The 27,302-nt window shown below is 39.3% G+C and overlaps 1 protein-coding gene across 1 annotated transcript; it reads right to left on the reverse strand.

Annotated features, from left to right (window-relative positions):
* GEMIN8 (gem nuclear organelle associated protein 8) lies at positions 1–27,019 on the reverse strand. The gene is made up of 4 exons (XM_059820796.1): positions 26,973–27,019; positions 23,200–23,236; positions 20,045–20,471; positions 1–1,975 (listed from the first exon to the last, which is right to left on the reverse strand). The coding sequence occupies exons 2-4, from the start codon at positions 23,200–23,202 to the stop codon at positions 1,725–1,727; spliced, it is 681 nt and encodes a 226-aa protein (XP_059676779.1). The 5' UTR covers positions 23,203–23,236; positions 26,973–27,019; the 3' UTR covers positions 1–1,724.
* Between the last annotated feature and the right edge of the window lie 283 nt (positions 27,020–27,302).

Below are 27,302 nucleotides of genomic sequence, written 5' to 3' on the forward strand. Positions count from 1 at the left end.
AAGGAAACCCAAACAAAACACTGAATTTCTGACAAAACCAAGAGTGAAGACAAATGCAGGACTGTTCATAACCCTTTTCCCTCTCCTGTCTCACACAAGTTTTTCAGATTAATCACACCAGTAACAAGCCTTGGAGACTGGGGGCTTTTAATTTCAGTGTTCAATTTAACTCCATCTCATCACATCTAAAGTGAAGGAGGTGGAACTGGAATGAAAATGCTGCTTTGAAAAAACATAGTAACTACTATTAAAACCAAAGATGCTCCAAACTGCGCCACAGACTTGCTTCAGTGCAACCGCTGCTGCAGAGGGCACAGCAACTGCTGGTGTCTACTACAAACTACACTTGCTACAGAGACACACCAGACACAGTGGGCATGGAATGAAGTTAGAATTTTAGTTGTGACCTTCCTCTGTTGCCAGAAAGGCACACGAATGTTTGTCACAATTAAAACAGCATAAGGTTCCTTTGCCCTGGCATGGAAATGCTGCTTAATACAAACTACAGCCCTTCAGCACACAATGATATGTAGCAGCAGTGCTTCGCAGGAAGTCCTTGGAAGTGTTCAGGATACCATTTTCTAAGGAGTCACCAGTATTGAGGGGCCAATTCTGCCTCTTACACAGGCTGCTTGTGTGCCTCACTCCACCTGGTCAGCTATTAGTGGGGCAAGCACAACTGACCAAAAGTAAAGAGTGACAGAAGTGGAACCAAACAGCCTGTGCAGACAGATGATTATACACAGAGGCACACCTAACTTGCCTATGTTTAATCTTTTTGCATATAATATGGAGGTGGGCATTGGAAAAGCTGCACCTAAAATAAACATAGCCCTCAGGGCTACATGGCTTCCACACCTCCGTATACAGCGTACAGATGTACCCTTAGCCTATCAAACTAATACATCTTGTTTAAAGCTTCAAACCAATTAAGTGCTTTTTATTAGAATGGCAAAAATCACTATAGGCACTGGCGCTGAGAATGCTTTGTCCTTTTAAGTTTCTCTTCTGCTAAACAGATCTCTAACAGACAGGGCTACATCAGGCTTCTCCCCCACTCCCCCTATTAAAACATTTTTCTATGTAATTTTACTTTAGAGTCAAACTCCTGCCAGACAAGTATCAGTCTGGAAGAAAAACTTCCTGCTTTATTATAAACCTCTGACAAAGAATTCAAATGGCTGGGCTACAGTAATTTGATATATTGTATCTTGCCCAGTGGGCTCCCAGTTCTCAAAAAAATCCAAAATTAGCAGACATAACACTTCAAGCTGTGCTGTGTTAAACAGGATCCAAATGCTACTATGTTAAGTAAGACTGAAAAATGGGACTACTCAATTTCCTAAATGGGAAGAGCAGACAATTTGTATAGTCTTTTTCGCGTCGCTTTAAGTTTTCCCAGTTCACTGAGTATAGGTGTTGTTTCTTGCAAGCATGGTCAAGGCAGGCAGGTATCCAATAAGCGAAACTATGACTTTAGACAGGTTTGATATTACCGTCCCTCCTATTAGTACTTGACAGCTGTATGTAGGTAGAATGGACTGTGACCATCACTGACAGACAGCGTAAAAGGAACACTGGGCAAAGAAGCATTCTGCCCTTGCCGGCCTCTGCCCCAAAGTCCAACCAAACCCAAAATTTGCAGTTTGTTCTTTCAGCAGCACAACCTGACTGAGGCAGCTGTCCCTACAGCTCTGTGCCTGGTCAGAGCACAGTCCAGGTACTCACAGCTTAAGGGGAATAATGGGCCAGTATTTGGGCTGCTTTTTGTCACAGTTTCTATCAAAGATAAGCTGCATGGCAGCCTCCATTGCCTGGATTTTGGGAGCTTCAGCACCATACAGTTTCTTCATTTCTGCCATTCGCCTCTCCCCAGGTCTTTCTGCAGGTGGCTGCACAGAACGCCCCATCCTTTTGTGAAGGTCTTGATCAGCCTCCACATACTGGTGCTCAGCTTCCAGCTGCTGTTGTCTCCCTAGACAAATAAACCACAAGAGATGTAAATTACTGAGATATCAACCAATCGCATTTTATTTTAACTTTTTAAATATTACATATCCAAATTTGTACTGGGTCTAGAGGGCAGAGATCCACACATTCTAGGGTGCAGCCAACTTCTGCAACTTACAAAATAAATTGCATGTTACTTGTCCTGCTGTGCTCATTATGCATAATGACAAATTCCTACCAAATATCATGATAAAGCCAGGCTGGAAGAAATGGGGAGAAAGGAAGATGATCCTGGAATTGAATCCTGAAACTGTAGAAAACCTCTGTATTAGTAATAACAAGTAAAAATCAGCATTGCTTCATTTCTCCCCAACATACACATGCCCTGAAAAGGAAAAAAAAAAAAACAAACTAACCAAATAAAAACCCCCACAATAAAAAAAATATTCCCAAGCCAAGAGAGTTGGTTTCCAAAGTAATGACTTTGAGACAGCTGAGATAAAGAAACAATGCACAGGACAATGCAAATTTAGCTGAACCATAGCCAAGAGAAAATGTAATCAGTTACTACTCTATGAAAATGAACAAATCAGTCTGTCATGTGTCTGCCATCAAGTGCATCCAATGAAACACAGCTGTAAGCATTGCATTTAGATAAACTAGACAACCTCATCCATTTCTCAGAACTTGCAAAGTTCAAAACTGACAGCATTACTGCTATTGCTTTGAAGACAAATCAAAACAGCACACAACATAAATCCCTGCAACACGTCTTTTAAAGAGGATTTAAAACAGTTCAGAGAGGTGAAACATTTGGACCAATCTGTCATCAAAAATCCTCTGTGGTAAAGCCCAATAGGGAAGCAAGAACTTGATTTTGTGTGTCCAAACATACCTCCACTTCCTGGGTGCTGCTCTGATGGAACAAATAACTCTCTATGCAGTTAAAACAGTGAAGTGCTATACAAGACTCCCCTCTTATGGGGACATTTCTACAAGATGAAGAAAATCACCTGGCAGTTGAATTCCTTCGCCTACCAATAACAAATGACGGTTCTCAAAACCGCATCACAGAAATGACACCACTTTTTTTTTTTTTTTTAAAAAAAACAACATTAAAAGTGACAGTGTCCACAGGTGAGGATGCATTGGTCACATACAGGACATGCTTCTCAGTGTTCGGTGCCATGTACCTCTTCCCTCCTTCCCCTAAGACAGAGATTTAGCTTCCACAAAGCACATGACATCTGCAAACCCTAACCCAAAGTTAAGTATCCTGACATATCTGTGTCAAGCATCTGCAGTTTATTTTTACACTGGAAAGTACTGTACAGAGAGAGCAGCCAACATACTGTCTGTCAGCCTTACTAAATGAATTATCCCCTGTACCTCATTGACAGAAAATAGGTATTTTAAACAGTATAACCAGAAACTTCAATTCTGGCATCTGTTTGTCTGACAAGGACACAGAAAGCTTTTGTCCTGTCATTTCAAACACCATCCAGCTTTATGTTGGTAGTCAAACAGCAGGAGTGCCTAAGGGCTTATTAGCAATCTGTTCCAGAGAGACATTTTACTTTCTGTGATTTTGCTTTAAGGGCACACCCCTGAAGTGGGCTGCACTGCCAGAATTCATGGGGAAATATACATTAGAGTCCATATGCGCTTTTGGAAGAGTCAGATTTATTTGGTGTCAGGCCACTTTATCCAGAAGGTCTGAATTAAAAGAACTAACATTGCCTACAGAGGGCCCAGCACTACAAGGACAGGCTATAGCACTCAGGCTGTGACTACACAGGTCACTTACACCCCATGGAAACAAACTTCCTGGGACACCAGACTGCCCACAACTAGGTAACATGCTTTTAAGCATGAACTTGATACAAATTATGCTGAATAGTGTTACACAGAAAACAAAAATCTGTGCTGGAAAAACAATGTCTCCCACTGTAGGTTACACAGCAAAAGTCTGGCAGGGCAATGAATTGAACCCGTATTTGTTGACTTTCTTGGGCCACAAAGATAATTCCTTGTACATCTGTATTGCCCATGGGAATTTTTTTATTCATTAGTTCCATAGCTGTATGCTAGAGACAGCTGCTTCCTTGCTTGCTTGCCGTAGAACACTCTCCGAAAGCTCATTGCACACAATAACACTTAAGAAAAATTAATTTCTCTGGAGATAGATAATGAATTCTTCTCTTTGGAAATTAAATGGGTTTCTAGCAGAAGCTTTATTATGGATGAGTGGATTACAGTTTAGTGTGCACCACTCCATTTTGTAGCACAGAGTAGTTCATAAACCTGCAGAGCCTGATCTTAACAATCAAAATAATAATACCAATTTAAATTCCTTTCTCAAACTTACCTAATGAATGTCTGGAGTATATGTTTTACTTTACACTAATCAGATGTACTGCCCTTAACTTTCTAACCTGACTTTTACTATTCCATAGCTACTGGTTGAAAAATTCCCAGAGCAACTCTGTTACAGAGTCTCATGTAAAGAGACATGTAAATCAGCTCTACAGAGTCCAGGCAGAGGCTGGGGACAAAAATCTGCTACAGGAACCCACAGGTTTTTTCTACCAAAGGCTGAATTTGAGTATAGAACATGGTAGCTGTTGCTGGTAATGCTACTGTAGCTGTGTGGAATATGTTGCAGTTTCAAACGAGTTATTTGTGGAGAAATACTACCATGATGTACTCCACCGTCAGTGACCGCACTATTTGCTGTCATAGAGAATCAAGGAAAGAGAAGCCATGGAAATAAATGGGTATGTAAACTATTGCTTTTCCAAAAGCAGTATTTCCAGCCAAACATAGAGATAAGAAATAGATGACAGCAGAGAAAGTTTTGTCTTGCTGAGATGCCAACTAAACTTTCTTTGGTGGGGCAGGGGCTGGGAAGTAGAACTGCTCTTATTTCCAGCAGTCTGGGTTCTTTCCATTACCTCAAAATTTACTTTAAGAACAATACAAAACAATGCAACTTGCGCTAAATGTGCAACTACCTCTTCATCAAAAAGATGACAACAAGCATCTAACAATGGAAAAGACAAACAAAATTATAAACTGTCTATAGCCCTAAACCTATAGAGGCAACCAGAATTTCTCTGAAGCAAGTACCAAATATTCATCCATGAATTAGGTAGCAAAGGTTTACCAAAACACTAATTCTCAGCCTGCAGCAATGAAGTCCCCAGCTCATTCTCAAATCAGAGTTTCACACTCCAAATTCATAAGTCATTGTGCTGCCAAGTTAAAAATGTGAAACAAATATTTTTTACACAATTCTAAGTAGTTCCTCCTTCCACTTCACACAGACTAAAATAAATGTGCTTTCTTTTACAGCATTCAGCTTCAACTACTGGCAAGCTTCCCCCAATCATGGAACAGTGTTTTGCAAATGTTCACAAGGCTGCAGTGGTGGTTGGGTCCTGCACAGAGGAAAAGCATTGCTGACATTTTCCTAATAGATCAGCTGCATTTCTTCCCAAAGATGCTCCTCCTCTCTTGAAGCTCTTTTCAGAATTAACTTATTCCTACCAAGTTGGAAGTCATCATTACCTGGTCAAAAAAAGGTTGCAACATCTTTTTCCAAACACAGTAAATAGCCTTTTTTCTTCATCTTTAAGGAATGCTGAGATCTCTACCTAACTCAGGTCGCATCCTGGGACATCATCAGTCATTCCAGGCCTTTTGAAAGAAAGGTTTAGGTTGCTGTTCCCCACCCCCACCCCCCCACCCCCCCCCCCACTTTCCCCACCTTTTACGGATGACTTTTAATCTGGGGTATACTAGCTGAAAAGTGAGCAAATATAAACTACCTCTATTGGATTGCCAAAAGCAGGATAAACAGTAACTAGTATCTCAGCTATTCACTGCATTTGGGGCTTCATATGCACACAAATGCCCTCTTACATACTTTCAGCAGAACTATGACCTAAGCCCCTCAAGATGTAAGCTATCTTCCCCATAGGCCCTTAGAAACTCAGATGCCTCGTTTCTCTTATTTTATAAAAAGGAGAATACCATATACTTTCCATAAGTTTGATTCACTTTGCTCTTCCTTCTTTGTAATATCCTTTGAGAAGCTTAAGTAGTAATAAAGAAAAATTCCTCTCTGGAATTCATCCTTTTCTTATTAAAAAAAAAAAAAAAACCACCCAAGGAAAAAACAACCTCAAAACCAAAACCCAAACAAATTCCCTTATTTGGAGAGAAGTCTCCATGGAGAGACTTTTCAACATTAAAAGTAGATAAAAGTAGGGAGGGTAATTATCTATGTTGGATTTTTAATGAAAGATAAAAACCACCCAGAATTGTGTGGTTTCTTGTACCGTTTTTAGCTCTTAATATTTATACATCCAACCCTTAGCTCACTGTAGGAGTGATCATATGCAATCTGACGACGTTTCTTACACAGGCAGCCTACTCCACAGTTCTCTAGGTGCACACACTCCGCAGTCTGCCACGTTCTGCCCCACACGATGGTAGTTACAGCAAGAGACCAAGGGCTTGCTTCTCATAAGTGTCACATGGCCTTTACTGACTTTCATTTTCTTGCTTAGTTAGCACATTATTCTTCAAGGAAATATTGCACTTTCCCCAGCCTTGATCTGTTTTTCCTTTTCCATGATTTCAGACTGACCTATACCCCTGTTCACATATTTGTCTGCTTATTTCAAATGATGAATGATTTTCTGTTACTGCTGCATGTGCACTTTCTGAGCTTTCTCATCTTGTCTTAAATGCTACCTGAGCCGATCTTGAGCAGCCCACACTAACAGAGTTAAAAACACTACCCACTTCTACTGATTAAAAACTCCTAGTTCTCTCTTTGAATGCCACCTCCCACAAGCCTATCTGCTGTGTTAAATATTCTGCCCACACGGGCTTCTCAATGCAAAATGCCAGCTCCTTCATCTCCCTAGAAAAGCTAAGTACCTTTACCATAAACTTACATATGAGTTTTTCTGAAGTGATAGCATCAGACCATTTTATTACACCTGTACTTGCATGAACCAGGCACATCATGGGGAAACCCAAAATCCTTGCCTAAAGGAATTCCAACACAATAAGGATTTAGATCTGAGGATTTGTAAACAGGATATTCAAGGAGTTTAATTTCTACAGAGCTTTACAGAGCTCTGGATTTTCAGAGGGCTGACATCTCAAGCATTACTCTTTATCAAGTGCAAAGCTTTGCAGGACAAGAGTTTCCATCAGTGGGAGCCTGTTAGATACAAACAATTGTGACTTATCCCCACATCTGTAAAGATAAAATATTGCAGGTTGCTGAAAACAGCACAGTCTCACTTGCTGGAGGGTTACTTTGGAACACTAAGCCACTTACAGAAATTGTGGAAACATACTGAAAGAGAGTGACGATTTTATAGTGGAATGAACAGCCTCATTCTAGCTGTAACTTGGCTTGGGAAAAATAGACATGTTTAAACTTCTTAAATTTAAAACCTTGTGCTTGCAAAAAATGTAGCAAAAGGATTACAGATGACACAATGTAACTTCCCCCTTCCCATTTTTAACAGGAGAAGTGGAGACAGCTAGGCCCTATCTTACTATGCCAGCAGTCTAACCTATGCAGAAAAATCAAATGCTGTAGCTGGCTTGAAAACACTAATTTGGAATAAAAGTGACTTTTCCAGGGAGTAATTGCCTGCAGTGATAAGCTCTCAGTCACCACAGTCAAACCACCATGAAAGAGAGCTACCAAAAATGCTGAAGGTATTAAAACCCCAAGTATCTACACTGACAAATTTTCCATCTGCTAGTTGAGGAGGGAATGAGTTAAAAGAAATTGAATATTTCACCGCATATATCCACAAGCAATGCAATATTCTCAAGAAAAAAGAAAATGTTCTGTTACAGGCTTTGAAGTAAGAGCAGATGTGATTCATTGGCAGGCTTGTGGCAGTCTGAAACCATGGTTCCACAGACATTTTTCTTTCCTCAGCTACAAAACCAGCTTATGCAGTTTCTGCTCCCCTCCTTCTCCCTTAGCTGCATGCTCCAGCCCTCAGGCCCCTCAAGGATACCACTACAGTTGTCTAAGGGGCCACACAACGAATCCTACAAAAAAACCCCCAAAACAATCCCAACAAGTTATATTTAATCCTGGTACAGTTCGGTGTCTTGGCACCACACACACTGAACTACAAGGGCAGCACTGGAGCAGGAGTGAATGGCTAGGAAGAAAAGTTGCTTAACCTGGCTTTGGCGCCAAGACGTGTTCATTGAAGCACAGCCTGACTGAAAACCTACTGATAAAAACAGGAAACAGTCTAAGGCAAGAGAGTGTGCTCCCTAAGAAGATGCAGTTGCAATGGGCTATCTAAGCAGACACCAAACAGATTTTGCAAATCTGAAGTACTCAGTTTGATACCATCTCTTTCACTATAATACAGGTTTTCTACACATTTTGAAGAGGCCAGCTCTGTAGAAACAGGGCAAAATTACTTACCAATACAGCAAGTGGAGAGAAGCTACCTTTGAAATCAAAATGAATAGAAAGCCAGGAAGTAAGGTTAGAACCAAGGTGTTCCACTTCCAGGTTTGCTACTGGGTGGTATGGATCATTCTCAAGCTAATTAACCACATGCCTCTCTGTAATGAATCTGTATAATGAATCTAATACTTTCCTACCTGACAGAGAGTTTTAAAGAATTAATTATCTCACATTATTTTGAAATCTGTGGGTTAAGTAGCTGGCAGAAAGTTGCACAGTTAACCAGAGAATAAAGAAGCCAATTTTTGTTTTAGAAATAGGATTAAAAACCAAGAAAGGTTGTCTTGTGGTCTCCAAAACAAACTGCCAAAGATCCTAGACAGAAACAATACAAGCCTTCATGTCCATGTTTACACTAGCAGTAGGCTACACTGGTTACTGCCCAGCTAAACAACAGATCACCTTTCTTTTATTTTCTTCTATTACCTTCCACAATGTAACCCTTAAGAAGGGATATTCTTATGCCAACCAGTAAATGAACTGAAACAATCAAACCCCATAAACATGAAGCAACCAGCTAGCCCAGTGGAACCTCAAGTGAAAGGCTGCACTAGAAAGCTGAATGCTTTACATGTAATTCATAATCAGGTATATGTCCATCTAGGATAGAAAACACACAGGCGAGCACAGCATAACCAGGGATCTGTATCACACCAGAGACACCAAGGTGTCCAGACTGTACACTTGTGCCATCTGACAGAATTAAACAGCCAGGAAGTTGCTGACCGACCACTGCTTAGAAATTAGTACAGGATCAGGCACTGGCAGCTGCCTCTAGTAAGGATCAAGTCTATAGCAATAAGATTAAATACAGACCAGCTGACTCTGCACTCCCATCCCCCAAAACAACTCCAATCTGTCACTGATGGCAACAACACTGATGCCAGACAAAGACACCAGTGCTAGAGTAAACAGAAGGATTACTTAAATCTATATATAAACTGTATCCATATATACACATACATTTATGGCACAGTCAGAGGAGACTGAACAAGGAAATGTTCAAATTTAAAAGTGCTTCTTTAAAAGCAAACCAGCACATTGAAGAAACTAAGTTTCACAATCACTTTTTACATGTGCCCTGAATAGAAATTAAGCACATGCAGTTGGAAGAAAGTGTTCCATGATGTACAGAGCGCTAGACAGCTAAATAATACTGAAAGTTTGGTGCTTTCAGGCAAAAAAAAAGGAAGTAGCCTGTACCAATCTTCTAAATAAAACTCAAACATTTGAACTTTACATTGAAATTTCTTTCTTGACTCCAGCCACAGACTACACTGCTGAATTCAACTTTGTTTTATTGTGTGACATGAGAAAGCAACTCAGTAATATATGCAGGGAAATCTGCCAACTTTATAAAAAACATTTGAAAAACATTTTTGAGAGCAACCTGTAACCATGTCACTGATTTTCTGAAAGGAAGCATACTCAGGCTATGAACTGACCTTTCAGTTATCTGGCAGGTCCATACATTAGTATTACCGCAGACATGCGGAATTAAATAATAATCTCTAATCCAGATAAAATTAATTTCAGAAAGTAAATATGAATTTTTACATGCTGTTAGTAAACTACAGTGTGCTGCCTGACCAATCATTTTGAAAGAGCCATCTGGAAAGAGGGTCAAACTAAGGGAATCAGCAAAATATATCACAACTTGTGAAAGAAAGGTCTGAGGGGTAGCTTTGGAAACTTAGTTTACCTCTGACCTTCCGAGTTTCTCCTTGCTCATTTCAGCATTCTAGTAAATGAAATGAAACATACTTAAATACATGAACATAATTGCTATGCCTGGTATTAAAAACACAACAAAAAACATTGGGAAAATATGCCAGAGAAAACCTGCAGATATCTGTCTATTGTCCCTTCCGCAAGACAGAAATGTTTGACACTAGAAATAATTCCAGAATTGGTTGCTGGAGTAGAAGTCTGAGCACTGTCTCCTTTCAAAAAGGCAGCTGGCATCATGCCCTTCAGAAAGTGAAGTTGTACTTCTTAAGAAGTGGGAGCTCCATGTCTCCCCTCTGTCACTTCAATGGGGCCATTCACACACAAAGGAAGTGTTTAAGTGACTTGAAGAAGAGAAGGCTTTACATGAGGAGAACCATCAGACTAAAAGCCCATCTAGCCTGATAGCCTGTTCATAAGAAAGGTCAGTAACTAATGCCAAAGGAAGAACATAAAAGCAGGGAATGCAAATAACTACACATCACCAGCTTCACCTACTGAGAAATGGAGAGGCCAGAAAAAGGCAGATACTTCTTCCTGCACTCCTCCAAAACCAGCCAGATGCTCTGCTATCTACTACCTCAACACCTCCTCCACCAACGTGGCACACATGATGCAGTCTCCACAGTCTGGACTCTTCTACAATTTTTCAGCCTCCTTCCCACCATACCAGCGGCCAAAAACCCCAAAGCAATGACAACTGATAAATTTTAAAGCTAGTCTTCCAACCCTGCTTTCTGCTCAGCAACCACATCACAAGTTGCAGACCTCCTAGAACTGAAGGTGCTCTGCAAGGCTTGTGCAAAGTAAGAGAACCCCAGCATTGGCTTGTTAGTGTTTGAACAACCATATAAAATTAAGGCCCAGCATGCTCTTTGGAGACCTACATTCCCTGGCAAAGTTTCTCCAATTTATGTGAATACAGAGCTGACTTTTAGAGCAACAACCACCACTTCAGCAACTAGAAATGAAATTAAACCCAGGAGATTCTTATCCAGCTAAATGTGAACAATAACAATCAACAGTATAACACCCACGTTATTTATTTCAGTACAAACCTAATTTCAGTACAAATATCCATTTAAGATTTATTCTTCATTTTACATTGTCTCCATGATCTCAATGTACTACAGTGTTTTGACAACTTAGACATGTTTCCTTGAAAATATCAGGGGAAGCTCCGATATGCAGATAAACAGATCTGGATACTTTGGAGGCCAGTAACAATTTTAACACTGATGAACAGCTGGATCAATCTGTACTGAGTACTTCATATGGCTGCAGCACAACTGTTTCTCAGTGTGTTGTCATAGCAACCTTTTCTATTTTTCTGAGAGACAGGGAAGTGCTATCACCCCCGTATTACAAGTCCAAATAAAAAAAAAAGGACACAAATTCCTAGAGCAGGAGGTGCTTTAGATTCCTTGGAATGGAAGGCAGATAACATCACAGGGTGGCACAGGTGCTCAACCCAGCCACTGGAAAGGCTAAGAGCGACAATGTTCCCTTGCACCTTGGGGTTTAAGACGCATCATCCGTTGGGTATGACTAACTAGCTCCCTTCTTCCTTGAAGGCATGGTTGGAAGAGAAAGATTATTATTTTGGAAATCTGTTTCTAAATTCCACCTATTTTGAAAGCTTTTGTGGATCTAGTCCCAAATGGCATGTCCAAGGTCATGACAGAAGTCTGTAAAGCCCACCCAAGTCTGAGATGGGTAGCCTAACAGCCTCTGTCTGCCCCTCTCACTTGATTTTGAGCATGCGAGGAAATGAGTTTCAAAAAGACCCAGGCAGATGGAAGTCTCCAAACTCTCAGTTTCTGCTTCCACAGCATCTACATTTACCTAATGACGATGGATGTAAATTTCATCTGGATGCTTCTGATAAAACTGAGGCACAGTGAGAGATGTTGAAAAGTAAATGGTGCTTCTGAAGTCTTGGCATTAAAAACACCCCATTAAAATTAGCAGAGATAAATTATGTGTCTCCAAGCAAATTTGTACAAGAGGTTTACTTTATAACGGAGAGACCTAAAATGTGTAATGCTTGAGATATTTTGCTGCCATGGTCTGTTGTAGATTCTGAGCAGATTTTATAGATAAGGAGCATAGAAAGCACACAACATCATTACGTCCAGTTCCACCTTGGTCCTTGGCAATGCTTTTCACAATCACACCAGTGCTGTACAGCCTGAAACTTCAAACATTCTTGCTACAGCAACAGTTCCATCAGGTAGATACAAAAAAGGTTGTTAAAAAACGCTTAATTCATAGCCCACACTGTCACTGTCCACTTACAAGGCTGAGAGTATCATGCTAAAGGCGGATTAATTCAGATTTATCAGCACAGAACTGAGTCAGAGCTCTCTCCTAAGTAAAATCATTTAGAGATCCAGAAATGCTGCATTTGGCACCTAGATGGAACCAGGAATTTTAGGGGAAATGGAAAACTGTATAAACTGTAAAGACAGACTGCCCGAGACGAATGATTAACACAGAGCAGCTTTTACACCACTTTTCCCTAGAGCTGTCTGTTAGCATGGTCTCACCTGCTCTTTTCCACAGCAGCTGCAGCTGCTTTCATAGGCTCCCCTGCAGGGACAAAGAATGAAGGGAAGACTAGAGCAGTCACTCAGAGCAGCTGCAGATGCTAATAGCACAGGCAAGCAGCAAACCTGCCTTCAAAAAATTACCAGCACCAGTTCTAAGTGTAAGTAGTATCTGTGTCTTCCCACACCAAACTGTTCCCATATGAAGCAATCTTCCATAACAGCCTTCTGAAAGCTATTTTTGCTCTCACAACAAGACCAGGGACGGATTCCTTGTTCCACACGTGGCCTCTCAGCCCTGGGGTCTGCCTGGTGGTTCTTGGACAAAGCTTTGCAGAGCCCAGGTACGTCACAGCAATGCCCTCAGGCCTTGGAAACCACATGGACACAAAACAGGCGCTGACACTGCTTGTCTGACCTAAAAACTGAATTACGACATGTATTTATTTTTTGTCAAGAGAAAGTTCCAATAGCTAATCCATCACAGCAAGCTACTGACCTGTTTCCACAGGACCCTTCTGAGACCAGCAACTATCAAGAAACAGCTATCAAAAGCAGATCTAGCACACCAATGGTGAGGGACAGGGCAGCTGAGAGGAGCAACGATCTGTCTTTGTCCTGCACATCTTATTCTCATATCCTCAAGACAAGCCCAATCAGAAGGAATTTTACCACAGCACTGATTTACTAAGAGCAGCAACAATACAAGACTACCAGACTTCTCTTATTGACTGGATATTAGGAAAAATTTCTTTACTGAGAGAATGGTGAGACACTGGAATAAGCTGCCCAGGGAAGTGATGGAGTCACCATCCCCGGAGGTGTTCAAGGAACATGTGGACGAGGCATTGTGGGACATGGTTTAATGGGCATGGTGGTGTTAGTTGATGGTTGGACTTGATGATCTTACAGGTCTTTTTCAACCTTAGTGATTCTGTGACTCATGAATAACTTAGGGATAATAGCTCTCTGGGAGAAAGGGTAGCTCGAATCCCATAGTTGTTCAGCAAAGATGAGGTCGACAGAATGCCTTTTGGTCACAGGGATGACATCTAACTTAACTGTTAAGCAAAAGGTCTGGAATAAACAATTCTTCTCAGATCATATGGCTCATTCTTCTGCCACTTGAGGGTTTTGCTTACTTCCTGCTGAGGTACTCAAAAATCCCTTATAAATATGAGTAAATTGAACCTCTCAACAAGCCACCTGAGGTATGTCCTATCTCCACTATAATAGCAAGAACACATTAGAGAGACAAATAAAGGGTGACAATTTCAAACACAGGCTTCCAAAGTTTAATACATATTTTTATATTAAGACAGCATTCGTCATTTCCATCAAATGTAAGAGGAAATAGAGGTGTTTTGACATCTTGTCATTCCTCTTAAAGCAATGTCTACACTACAGTTACACTGAACCGCATGAGCTTCTTTTCCCATGCTCCTAGCTATAAACCTGCTGTAACTCAAATACCAGTACTCCACAGCATGCTTAGGAAGAACTGAGCCCAGTACAGCCACTGGCAGACAGGGCAGCAGCATTCCAGCACCAAACTGTCCAGGCTGCATGCATGGAAGTGTCGTCCACAGCATCCTCAGATGCCACCTAGGAGTTGAAACCTGGGGCATCCCTTAGCAGCAAAACAACAAGCCTGGCCTTGCTCTTGTGTACTTTCAGGGGTTGCAAGCACTGTCAAAGAGTCTCAGCCTGAGGCACATAACAAATGAAGACTTCACGTATAATTTCCAGTTCTATATATTAACCCTTACACAACTCTGAGCATGCAGCAGAGGACATCCATTTCTGACTGCATCCAGTCCAGTGATAGAGAAAGCACACTGTTTCCTGAGCAGCACCTCAAACTTTCTAGTGTCTCACTTCCATTAACTTCTGTAGCAGCAAGTACACCTGTATAGCATAATGTCCATTTTGTTGAAAATATGTTGGATTGATAAGAAAGACAGAGGTCCACACAGAAAAGCTATACATTCCTCTAAGCTCATATTCTGTCTCTAGTATGAGATCCAAGGGCATTTTCTTGACTATCACATACTCCAGGAATGGCTGTATTCCCAAATTGATAATATTAGTACAAAGATAACCTTGTCTCTTATGAACAGGATATAAAACTGTGCCCAACTGTTGCTCTCTAAGTGCAATTCAGACTGTTTATTTTTGCAAATACAGATTAGTTTTCAATGTTAAGATGGTGAAAATTGTGGCACTTTTTCTTATTTCCCTAGCAAGGAGGCATTTTCTCAGCTGTTGCCTTCCAGTACCAAACAACACAGACTCTACATTGGAAACAGTCTGTGTACTTGACAAGATTCTGCTGCTACAGGATAAAAGGTCAATCATCAAGAGGAGAGATGTGGTGCAAAAGGAGAGCCTTTCACACTTCTCCTTCAGTTCACAAAAAAACATGCTTCAAAATGTCTCTCAAGCACCCATACATATTGCAGCAAGCACTCTTATTTCACAGGCATTTCTCAGAAGCTTCAGCAATTCAACTTCTAAAGATAGTGGTAAAAGTTCATGTGGCAACAAGGCTGACAAAGCCAGGGAAGTTCAGCAGATATTTATAAGGTCACCATCCACATGCTTTGACAGTTTAGGGTAGGGAAGAAGAAACAAAAAAGACACTGGTGACCAAGAGTAAGAATTTGAATTACATTCTGATGGAAAAAAAGACAGACAAAGAGCAGGGAGAAAAAGACAGACAAAGAACAGGGAGAAGCATTTACCAAAAGCAAAGGAAAAAAGGAAAACATGGTGGCAAAAAATGTGCATCAAAGTTTATTTTCCTAAGAAGCACGCAGGCCTTAAACAGAACCAAAAAACCTCATGGATCTGGTACTATTCAAACAATTTTCAAAACATGGAAAATTCCATCACTTCCTCTTCATGGAAGAGGCAGTGGCAACCATCATCTTTCAGAGAAAAAGAAACCCAAAGGAAAAACCCTACAAATCGCAGATTTGAAACAAACATCTTCATTCACCATTTCCTTTCAATTTTTTAAAAGGTTTTCCATCTGGCATGAAAATTTTAAGTTGAAACAACATTATTTTGGGAAAAGCTGGAGGGTATGTGTAGGAAATACAAACAGTGGCTTTAATGGAAAAAAATAGTCATAGCATTAACAACTGACAGACTATTATCCTTCAGTAATGAACTGACATGATGGTACTTCCCTTTGCTTTTCTTTGTTTTTAAAAAAAGCACACTGCCTCATTGCCTGTTGACTACTACAGAACAGTTCTCAATGTACTTGCAATGCTGTATTCACTCAATAACAGTAGTCATTTTCTTATATATGTAAAAAGGGAACAAAGAAAAACTGCATCAGGACAAACTACATATTTCAAAGGCTAAACTTAAAAGTGTAATAAATATGTGCAATTAGCCAATTTACTGAATTGTTAGGCTCGTGAATCTTCCTTTCTTAGTTTTTGTTCTTTTAATTCTTGCAAATATAAGAAGGCAACTTACTGTATTCTGTCCTTTACATCTAGGATGCTTGAAGAATTCAATACACTACCTAGGTCTGACAGGTATGATAACCCAGGAAAGTAACTTCATGCTTTTCAACAGCCAGAGGGAAGACTTTTAAATGCAACTAAAAAAATCCCCAAGAAGCACAGTACATTAGGTTCACTGGTTACATGAAGAACAAAAACAATTGACATAATTATGACTGTGTATGAAGAAACAACTGAAGAGAAAAGAAATCAAAACTCTCTGTAAGGGATTTTAACCAAATGCACAGTATATCCAGAATATGAGATAAGTTTGTAGTGCATTAGTAAGTCTGAGTTCATATAGCCTCAGCAAAACTCTGCTCACAATTAGTTTGGCGCATTCCAGGAACACATAACTTGACTGCAACACATGGCACGAATATAAAAACTAGTAAGAATTTGACATGAATTCAAAGACAAAAAAAGAGGTTGCTTTTAAAAGAAGTTTTTTGTTAACAACTGTATCACTGCTGAAGTGTTAAATCACGCAGCAAGGCTCAGAGTTTGCCAGTTTCAAAGGCTTTACTGTGCAAGTCAGCCCATCACTGCAAATGCCCACGGTGAAAACAAAAAAACCCCCCAAAATCGCTACAGAAGTTAGGAATCTGCTTGTTCTTCAAGTTTGTGGTAGTTACCAAAAATGAAATAAACCTCAAGTTTTCTTCTGTGGCTAGTCTGACATGATGGCTTTCTTATCTTTGAAGCTTTTCTCTTTGCAATTAGCATTAATACTTGCATTTCACCATCCAGACACCAATGCCTTTCCCACCTACATCTCAGACCTATTTAAGTCTTCCACAGTTAAAGTTTGCAAGATCTTATCCTCTGATATCTGTGATCACATTTAGAGCAGGTATTAGAAGCGATGAATCTGTCATCAGCTAGCGTTTGTTTTAGTCCGTTTGATTATCCTTCAACATGTTGATGAGACATGGATCATGTGTGGAAACCAGCTATACCTTACTTGGTAAATCAAGACTCTCATTATGCATGTCCAAAATTGCTGCATTAAGGCTGCATAGTATTTCCTATCTTTGCACGGCTTGAAAAACACCAGACTAATGGAGGTCATCCTTCACAAAGATAAATCAGACCTCCATGCTCTTCACTAGTATCCCCTTCCTTATGTGCCAAATTCTCCTTTCTATTTGTCCCATTGCTCTTCTTTTCCCATGTGTCTCCCACTTCTGCAAGCGGCCAAAAAACATTTATCAAACTCTTGCATAGCATTCATTTTCAAAGAAGAGCAAGCCACATTTCTGCTCCCAAGTGCAGGGGTCAAAGGCTGTGAACTTCACCTGGAGCCCCTTATTTATGCCAGAGAAAGGAAACATGAGACACAGCCTTCCCCTTAACATTCCCTAACAGCTGGCTTATACTTCAACCAACTATCAAGGTCACTGCTGGTATTCCCCTTTGACATGCCCAAACATACTCATTCAGTTTAGAGAAAATTTAAAACTCTTACCTCAACTTTACAAATGTCTCTTCCAGAGATGGATGCCTAAATTTCAGGGATTACTGAGCTTTACAGTGCCCAACTTTCTCTACAAATCTGCTCCTAAGGTGGGGGGGCGCAGCCCAGGACATACAGTTTGGGATTAAAAGAAAAGGCATCAGAGAGGAAATACTTAAGTAATTGTGGGTTTCTTCTGTGCATGCATTATCTCCATCTTCTTAAGCATTGATACAGAATGACAATCATTCTTCAGCACAGTATGAAAGATATAACATGATAGCATCTTTATGGATCGCAGCTTAACAAACCCCTAAATTTCATCTTGTGCAGAAACAGCCTCCAGGAAAATTAATAACATTACTTCCTAAAGTAGAGTGGTACTGCCTTCAACACGGTCTCCATACCAGCTCATTTCCACACCATCAGGGAAACAATGATTTTTCCCCTCCTCCTGCTGCTTATGTTTCTTCTTTTGAGAAACTTCAGCAGAATTAAAAATCTATTCTATTTTCCTTTTCCTCCACCACACACACAAAAAAATTATTTCTGAACATCATACTGTATTTTTAATTACTCATAAAATTAGTATTTAGATAGCACCATTCACTCAAGAGTTCTGTGGCACTGTTAAATTTCAATTAAATCAAGTACTTGTTTACTTTTTTATGCTTTGAGGAATTACAGATTATTATTATACTCACTTTATCAGGGAAACTATTAAAGAAACTGACGCATGTAGTAGCTAAATACCAGATTCTGCTTAAATTTGCACGAAGATCTGGAACAGTGCCACTGAAATGAATGGAGTTACACTTACCCAGAAGTAGGCTAGTACATGGCACACAGCAGAGACCTAATTATTCCAAAAGGCTCCAAGTACCACTGTGGTGAAAGGAACAAAAGTAAAATCTATATTCTGAGTCACAAATCTCTTCCCAATTCACCTGCTCATCATAAAGAATCAAATCATGTTTTTAGCAAGAGCAGCCAGTGAGAGGTCGGGAAGAGATGAAATAGCTATACCAAGGTCACATAGAATATTTGCAACAGAACATCTCTGAGCACAGATCTCCCAGTTTCCAGGATACCACTTTAATTACTTGCACACCTTTAAACACCACTAACCATAAAGACAAAATAAATGTAAAGAAAATGTACTGCATTTCCAGAAGTAGATGAGCATCTTAAAGCATCCTGTACCTCATCAAAGGAATGTTTCAACAGAGAACATCAAGCTGATTCTGCAAAAGCATGATGAGAAAGGGATGCATGTCAGGCCCTACCACTGAGCTCCTTAACTTACTTTCCTCTGCTAACCAGAGCAACTGTGCGTGCATCATACCGATGGGCAGTGTGAAGTTAAGCTCAAGTGTTTCAGCTCACCAGATACCCTCTGATTAAAGAGCTTAGCATAACATGATTTTTATCTCTCACTCCCAATCACTGCCTTTATTATGCATTTTTACAACATTTCCCTCTTTCAGAGAAAGCTCTATTAAACATTCATTCTGGGTACTTCCTATTGGAGTCATATGGGAAATATTATTTTCATCATGCTGCTTTCTTAAAACAGATAATAAATTTGCCTGCAACGTTTGTATATGCAGTAAAGTGTCGAGAAAGTACAATATAATCTTTTCTTTCTTTTAAGGATTTAACAGAAACAAAGATGACCAATACCTCTGAGGATCAAGATCTGAGAAAAATCTTAAGTCTTTGGCTTAATATACCCTGCTTAAGGACTTGGGCCCGGATCAAGATGCAAAACAAAGAGAAACTTCTGGTATAGTACAGAATGAAGAGTACCCTAGGGATGCAGGGGGAGAAGAAAAAGGTCATGGAATTTTACTGTTGGGTTAGCCAAAAAATAACAAACAAAATGGCTGCTCCATGTTATAAAATACATTGAGGCTTACTCTAGAGTTTAGTGATGTAGTAAAGCACTTCCTCTGGGTTCCCCTCTCAAGACATATAGCATGTTAACTAGATTTAACCATAAAAATTCTGGAGTTTTTCCTTCAGCACTGAAGATTAATATTGTCTTCTGGACAAGTGTGTTATTCTCCTCTTTGCAGTCATAATTTTCTCGCTCTCTTAATGAAAAACCTTCAAACATTTTCTGACACTTATTTTTAACGAATGGTACTTAAGTGCACCCACCAGTTTAGACTGCTTTATTCTGCTTGGCTTGCTCACCTGCAATGCCTATTTCTGTGAATTGTTACAAAACCTGTAGCCGTTGAAGCCATCCATCACTCAACGTTACAGCCACCAAATACCAGAAAACATAGAAAAAGCACAGACTTACGCAGTTCTTCCCGGTGCCTCTCTGTTTGTGCAAAAAACTGACGAAGCTCCTCTGTGATCTCCATGTTACTCAAGTCATATTCTATCTCCCCTTCAGACTCAGAGTCCTCCTCCATTTCAGAGTCCCTGTCAGCATCCTCCCTCCCTTGGTGGGCACCTGTGTACTGCTGAGGTCCCCCCCGGTACTGAGCTCTGCCATGTGGGCTACAGCCGGAAGAATAGTTGTGGGTATGTGGGAGATCGTTCCCATCCCAATCTGAGTAGCGGCTACTTGGAGAAGCTGCTAAAGGATGCCACGGTAGGTGATAAAACGACTCCATGGCTTTCCTGTAGGCTTTCTGGTGTCTACGCATCCAACGCATGGCTAAGTCATAGTGCTTCCAGTATCTTGCGTACACTTGCTGAGAATACCATGGCTCGGCATCTTCCTGTGGCCAAAAAAAGGAGAGGGAAAGAACACCAAGAAAAAAAAAAGAAAACAAACGGTAATTGAGGGGAGAAACACTGTAAACGCAAGTGAAAAGTCTGCCTTTTAATCATCAGTCATCCTTTTCCTACGATAAACCATATAGATCTGAAAGAGAAGGACAAGTATAACACAGTGCAAGTGCATTACACTTCATTACTCTGAGAAGAGATTGTTTTTGCATCAACACAGCTACCAATGAAGAATTAGCAATGGAGAAGTACTAGTGTCCAGAAGAAATTTTCCAAGTGTTCGTGCTACTACAGTGGGAATCAGTTCTTTTTAGGGGATATGCTGTGTGGATATGTTCCACATTTCCTTAGCCGCTCACATGAGTTGTAAGAACTGAATAATTCCAAGGTGTATGTGTTACAACCTACACCTGATTTCCAAATCCGCAGACAGAAAACACAAGAGATTAAAATTCCTCCATATTAAACAAAGGCATTCATTTTATCCAGTAACATATTTCCTCCATCTGCCTGCCAAAATAAGTTTCTCAGAAAAGGTCAAATGGCAATTCAGCCAAGTTCATATATCCATCATGGCCTCGATCAAAAACAAGACTGTATTTAGCCAAGTGCAAGCTGCCAGTAAATATCCCTTTTGTACTCATCAGCAACCAACACATGAAAAGAGGTAATAAAGTACCACAGATAAAGTACATGAAAAAATAGTTCTACAGAATGAAACACACTGTAGCACACCTTCTCCTGTCCTCCAGCTAATCTTAGTTTTCCTGAAAAAACACAGTTTCACGCTGTTCAGATTTCACCAGCATCTACAAAGCCTCACAGTCCCTCCAGCCTTAAGCCCCCTTCCTACAGACCATTTCACCTCACTCCTCATCCTACTCTCAAAAAGAGGGGATAATAGAGGATCTTAAACGAAGGCCAGAAAGTAAACTAGAGCCTAGAACAAGTAAAATAAATAGCAATTTTTTTTTCTTTCCCCCACATCTTAATTTCCATAAAAAATATTTTATCTGGGCCAAAATGGAATGCCTGTACTTAAAATTGAAAGAATTTTAATTAAGCCATGTTTTGGCAAACATTCAAAACTATGGCAAGATTAGCTGAGGTTTTCAGAGACGAATGTGACATTTACAATCCTTTATTAGTTTTTTTTAAAAAAGGGCATACAAGACAAAAATCTTTCTTTAAGCATATTTTCTTGATCTGCGCTGGCACCAGTCCGTAGCCTTAAAAGAATGATCCTCTGGAAAAAAAATCCCAAATGAAAACAGAAGAAACAAATCTAAGAAATACTTTTCATTTAATGCTAACAATATCAAGTGAGGTTAATTTCATTTAATTACATTTGTTTTCACTTTCTGGTTCTCAGGCAATAATGCAAATGCTAGAGAGTTTGGAATAATAATTGTAACTCCCATGTTTTCCTTCTTTCTGCAAAATTGAGCCCATTATCCCATAAGAGATCTCTAAATGCTATCTCTTTTTTTCTCTCAGAAACAAAATACCTCTGACTAATACAGTCCATAAAGAAAACACACTACAATAAATTTGCATTCCTTAAAAATTCCTTATCAAAAATTGCATCCTATTTGTGAAGGACTGTGGGGCTCAGCTACATGATTTAGAAGTCCAGAAAAATTATCTTTCCTGAAAAGTAACAATTCACGGAGATGAAACTTTATTCTGATTCTCCTCTTGGTCTAACATTGTGCTGCTATGAGACCATGCATTTCAGAATATTTATTCTTAAGATGAGTGGGTGCAAGAAAAGCATCTGCCTTCCATATGGAATTTCTTCACTCTTAATCATCCAACCACCTAAAAGCTAGGATGAAAAATGTTTTATTTACTGTTCCTGCTTTGCTTAAGAATGTCAGACTGACTCCTCAATTCTTCAGCAGTCAGATGAGAATATCCTGTTGTCAAATCTGATACATTCACAGGTTACTTTTAGAACATTTTGTCTATTTTTTCCACTACTTAAAAATCCAGTTTTGAAACATCATGAAGCTTGACAAAAGCAGTTATCTCCTACATTCTATGTATTTCCAGAGATGACAATGTATTCTTTTAAAGCTCAAAAAATTATCTCCAGTTCTTCTAAAATGTTTCTAAAAAGGGCATTGATGACTTTTCTGAAAGCCCTGGAATCCAGCTGGCTGATTTGTCTAGCTGACTAGCTCCAGTTGTTAATTTAGGGGAAAGGAAGACAAAAAGCCAGTTCATGTAGACAGAACTGTGATGCTGGTGTCTGTCCAACTACTTTTTGTGGCTTTTTTGTTGAAAGTGACCCTTGAAAACCCCTTTTACATCTGAATTTTAAAAATACATCTGTTAAAAAAGAAATTACAGAAATGTTTTATATCAGGGTGGAAAAGGGAAATGAACACTTTAAAGTCTAACTTAGTTCTATGTCTGTGCTTTTTCAGCTGCGGAATAAATGGAAATAAGAGATTTCCTCAAGGAAACAAAAGCTATAAATCTAAGGCAAATGATCAGAGTCCTCTGTTATTTTCCTGTCGTGTCTCTGGAGTCTTCCCAGGAGTAGACAAATCACTCACTGTTCTAATCTGAATTCTATTTTCAAAGCAATTTAGCTACTTTCACATATAATTTTTACATGTCTGCACAGACAGTTCAGTGAAAGTGTTTATATGCATTTTGCATATAAAATGTGACTAAGTTATCACATAGAAACCCAAAAAGACCGCTTACCATTTTTTATGGAGTTTGTTCTGGTGATCAAGGTGAACTAGAAAAGAAAACAGTAGCTTTTTAATTCATAAAAATATATGTATTAAGATGGTCACAAGCACTGAATATAGTTTTGTTAAACTTGAGTACTATGGCCTACAGCTATTAAATATTCCTTCTCTGTTGTGGCTAGTTGAGGTCTCTTATTTATAGTTTTTGATTAGCATCAGTAAAAATCACCTTCCTTAAAATATCCCACTACAATAAGAAGGTTAAAAGGGAGCCTTCTACACAATGCAGCCTAAAATGCTGGGACTGAATACTTTTTTTCCCCATTACCCTTTTCTTTTCTATTTTCTCCCATACTTTATAGTTCTACAACCTTTATTTTCCAAATTAATGCCAAACAAAAATCATAAACTTAAATGAAACACACTGTTCTCACTTCTTAGTGGTGTCTGCACAGGGACATCTATAAAAGAAGCAATTACCATAAAATGATTAAACCCATCTTAACTCCATTCAAGTAGTAAGGTTTCTGTTTAAACCTATGGTGCACTTCTAACTGCATAACCTTCTTTAACTTTATTTCTCTTTTTTTCAGACATCTGATCCTGTCTCCCATAAAGAAAAAACAAGCCAATTCAGGTTGCAATCACATTTTTTAAATGTGAGGAAAAGGCTAGAGGAAGAGGGGCAACTGGAGAGGGGGGGAAAAAAAAAAAAAAAGAAAAAGGGGAGGGAGAGAGGGAGAACAAAATATCTATAACCACTAGGCAGGATTTCTAATTACCATCATTTTCAGCGTGATTTACCAGCATGAATCACTGAGAAATATTCTGAATCCCCTCCCTGTCTGACAATTATTACATTAAGACACTAGTTGCTTCATCGATCAACAACAATCAGTTGTTTCTCCCAATGCTCTCACCCTCAGCTTGAATTTTATGTTAGGTGAGTGCCAGTGAAAGATAACAGCAGCTCAGTACACTAAACTACTATTGCTACCCCTAAGACATGGTCAAATGCTATTCCCAGCAACACTGGAATATAGCCAAGATAGCATTTAGAACTGTTGTAGATTTATACCAGCATAAAACTAGGATTTTTCAAAATGCGTATGAATACTCCAGTTGTGTTCTGCCTCATATGTAACAACACTGATTGAACAGCAACTTTTTGCCTCTTAAGACAAGCCGTATTTCTTGAAAAGAGAATGGGGATGGGTCATGTTCAAAGAAAATGCAAATCGTGCAGCTACCACAAAGGCAAATTCTTGTCCTTTGCAAAGCCCACACCAAGCTCAAACCCATAAGCCTTTGGTCACACCAACCCATCTACAAGAAACCCTACATACATGAGCAGTCCCATTGCAACCAATGCGACAACTCATGCAAGCAAAGGATTGCAGGATCAGACATATTAGGCAACCAAAGTGTGTAAGTCCATTGTATTCTCTCCTGCCTGCTTGGAGGAAGAAGAAAACCCAGCGCTGAGGTCACTGTAAAACACTGCAGTGACTTGCAACACTTGAAACACACACATACATAAAAGACTCCTGGGCTATCCCTCCTTGTTAATTTTAAACATCTCATTTCCCATGCTAGCCCTCTTCAAAACTTTTATCTCCACTCTCATGACGTACACATGTACTTTTTGTCCCTTTCCCATATACATCTGGATACTGTCAAGGTTGCCATTATGTCCTTTTCTCATACTTAAAAACCTAAGTCCATGGTAGCTGATTCTTCCATTTTCCACTTCAGAAAAAGTATGTTTATTTCATCTTCATGTTCACTCCAATTCCTACATGACAAAAGATTCTTTGAACTAGCTGCAGCATAAATAGAAATCAGGTTCAGAGCTTAATGTAAATACACTTTTTAAAGCAGTAAGTGATGAAGTCTGATACTTTATTATTAATATGCAACATGTACATATGCTCTCTGAAGGGGAAGGAGGGGAAAAACCCTGGGAAAACTATCCAACTGTATTGGTTTACCAAATATGAAAAACCTGTTTTGCCCAACACAGAAACTTTAATTATTTTCATAAATTATTTATATTTGTAGTCTAAAGTTTCATAAAGCAGAGCATAACAATGCTGTAAGCCAGGACACTAAATTAAAGAATGAGTTTGTTTTATTTTCAGCTGAATTACTGTTTTATTTTCAGCTGAATTACTCTTTCTAAACAAACTACATAAAATATGAAACATGTCAGGAAGCAGAAAATAAATATGATAACTCTACTTCTATAATTTATACTTTTACAAATAAAATCTGGAAGCAACTGAACATACGAAACTGAACAGCAAATGTAGAATTTAAAATGAGGAAGAGATTTGTTTGCCTATGCTGACCATTAATGATGAAAAAGTTATTTTTTGATAAATGTTATTACTTCCTTTTCTCAGTTTTAAAATATTTCCCTACTAATAATTAAATATTGATGTACTCCCTTTCATCAAAACATGCCTGTCTGCTAATCAACTTGAGGCAAGTAAGCATTAGTGAAAAATAAATAAATCTGATCAAAGCAACGACAGCATTTAATTCCACTGGATTCAGAAGAAGCTGAGACGATGTCTGTCATATTGTGAGACACAACCATGAAATACTGTTTTTTATAACTTGGTAATGTAATTAATATTTCGGGAGCAAAGCCCTCTACTGGTGTGTTGGATATAGTGCTGCCACACGGCTGCCATAATGGAGGTGACAGGTACAGCTCAGAAAGACCTACCAATGCGGGATCAAAGGAGGTTTTGACTTTATTCAGAACACCAATGAGCACAAGATTAATTAATCTCTTGCATAGTATTAAGGTAAAAATATAAGATGTTACTAAAGGAAGGTGAAATTTCAATAGATTCAGCAGATTTCAACAAAAAAACAATTATACAAAGCTTTCCTGAAGAAGCAAACTATATTTAAATCAGAAATGCCCAAAACAACAGACAGCTGACCACATCCTTTGCCCACTGCTGCTTTTGCCCTTGCTCCTTTAGCCCGCGAGAAGTGCCTTCTTCAGTCAGGCCAGAGATGTCCCTCAGTATCGTTTCTGGCAACGGGTAGTAAGAGATGCTCAGTAACATATAACACTAGAGTATGCCTACAGTAATTACTTTTCTAGGTACATTTCTCCTGATTTCAGGAAGTAGCAGTTCAGATAGTTTTTTCAGCTCCAAACTGGTTTTGGCATTTCAAACCAGTATGTGTCATTCCTCTGAACCCATGAAGACTGTTTCCACGACAACCCATGGCAGTAAGTTTCACAATCTATGGTGTCACACATCAATTTGCGCTGTGTATTTTGAACTCACCCTACTACATACTCTTGAAAAATACCTGAAGAGTTCAGTAAGAAAAGTATGTCATGTAACAACATCAATAGCGTGCATCTTCCCGCAAACATCTATTTCATTTTACACTTCTAATACTTACTCTTGGTGCAGAATTACCACCGAATTACCACCGGAAGAGGGAAATGTCTGAAAAGTGTTTTGACACTCTGTGCTTCAGATTAATACTGTGCCTTGCTGGTGTATGACGTTAACTTTAATACCGAAGTGCCCTAGTTACAGTCACACAGAAATTTAAGCCTGTGACTGCTGAGACAGTTGGCAGTACAAGTACTTCCCTTAAAAAGAAGAACGGGTAAAAATTCCCCACACTATACACTGCATTATTGTATTTACAGCCATTCACAAACAAGACCTGTCTGGCATTTAGTATACAGTTACGGCTAGTTATCATACAAACAGGAGAGTCAGCTGAGCTATGAAGACCTACCTATCACTATGATGTCTTCACACAAATGTCCTTACACCAATAGTATTAATTCCTGCAAATAGAAAGGAAACAAATTACATATAAGACAGAATTATGTTCATTGCAGGGACAATCCACATTTATCCACTAGACCTGCAAACAAAGCATGCAGATCAAACTTTAGTGTATGTATCATGTCTCTTTTGACCTGAGCAGAGCCTGAGACAGTGTAATCCTCTGCTGCTTCCAAAAAGAGGGTCTTTCTTCTCTGAGATCCAGGACACAAACCCAAAAGCCAAAAATCAGAGGTCAAAAGTGAAGTGCTAAAAGCCGTACAATTATCAGTAGCCC

The sequence above is a fragment of the Gavia stellata genome, chromosome 1 (assembly GCF_030936135.1).
Source record: "Gavia stellata isolate bGavSte3 chromosome 1, bGavSte3.hap2, whole genome shotgun sequence".
In the NCBI taxonomy this organism is placed as follows: domain Eukaryota; kingdom Metazoa; phylum Chordata; class Aves; order Gaviiformes; family Gaviidae; genus Gavia; species Gavia stellata.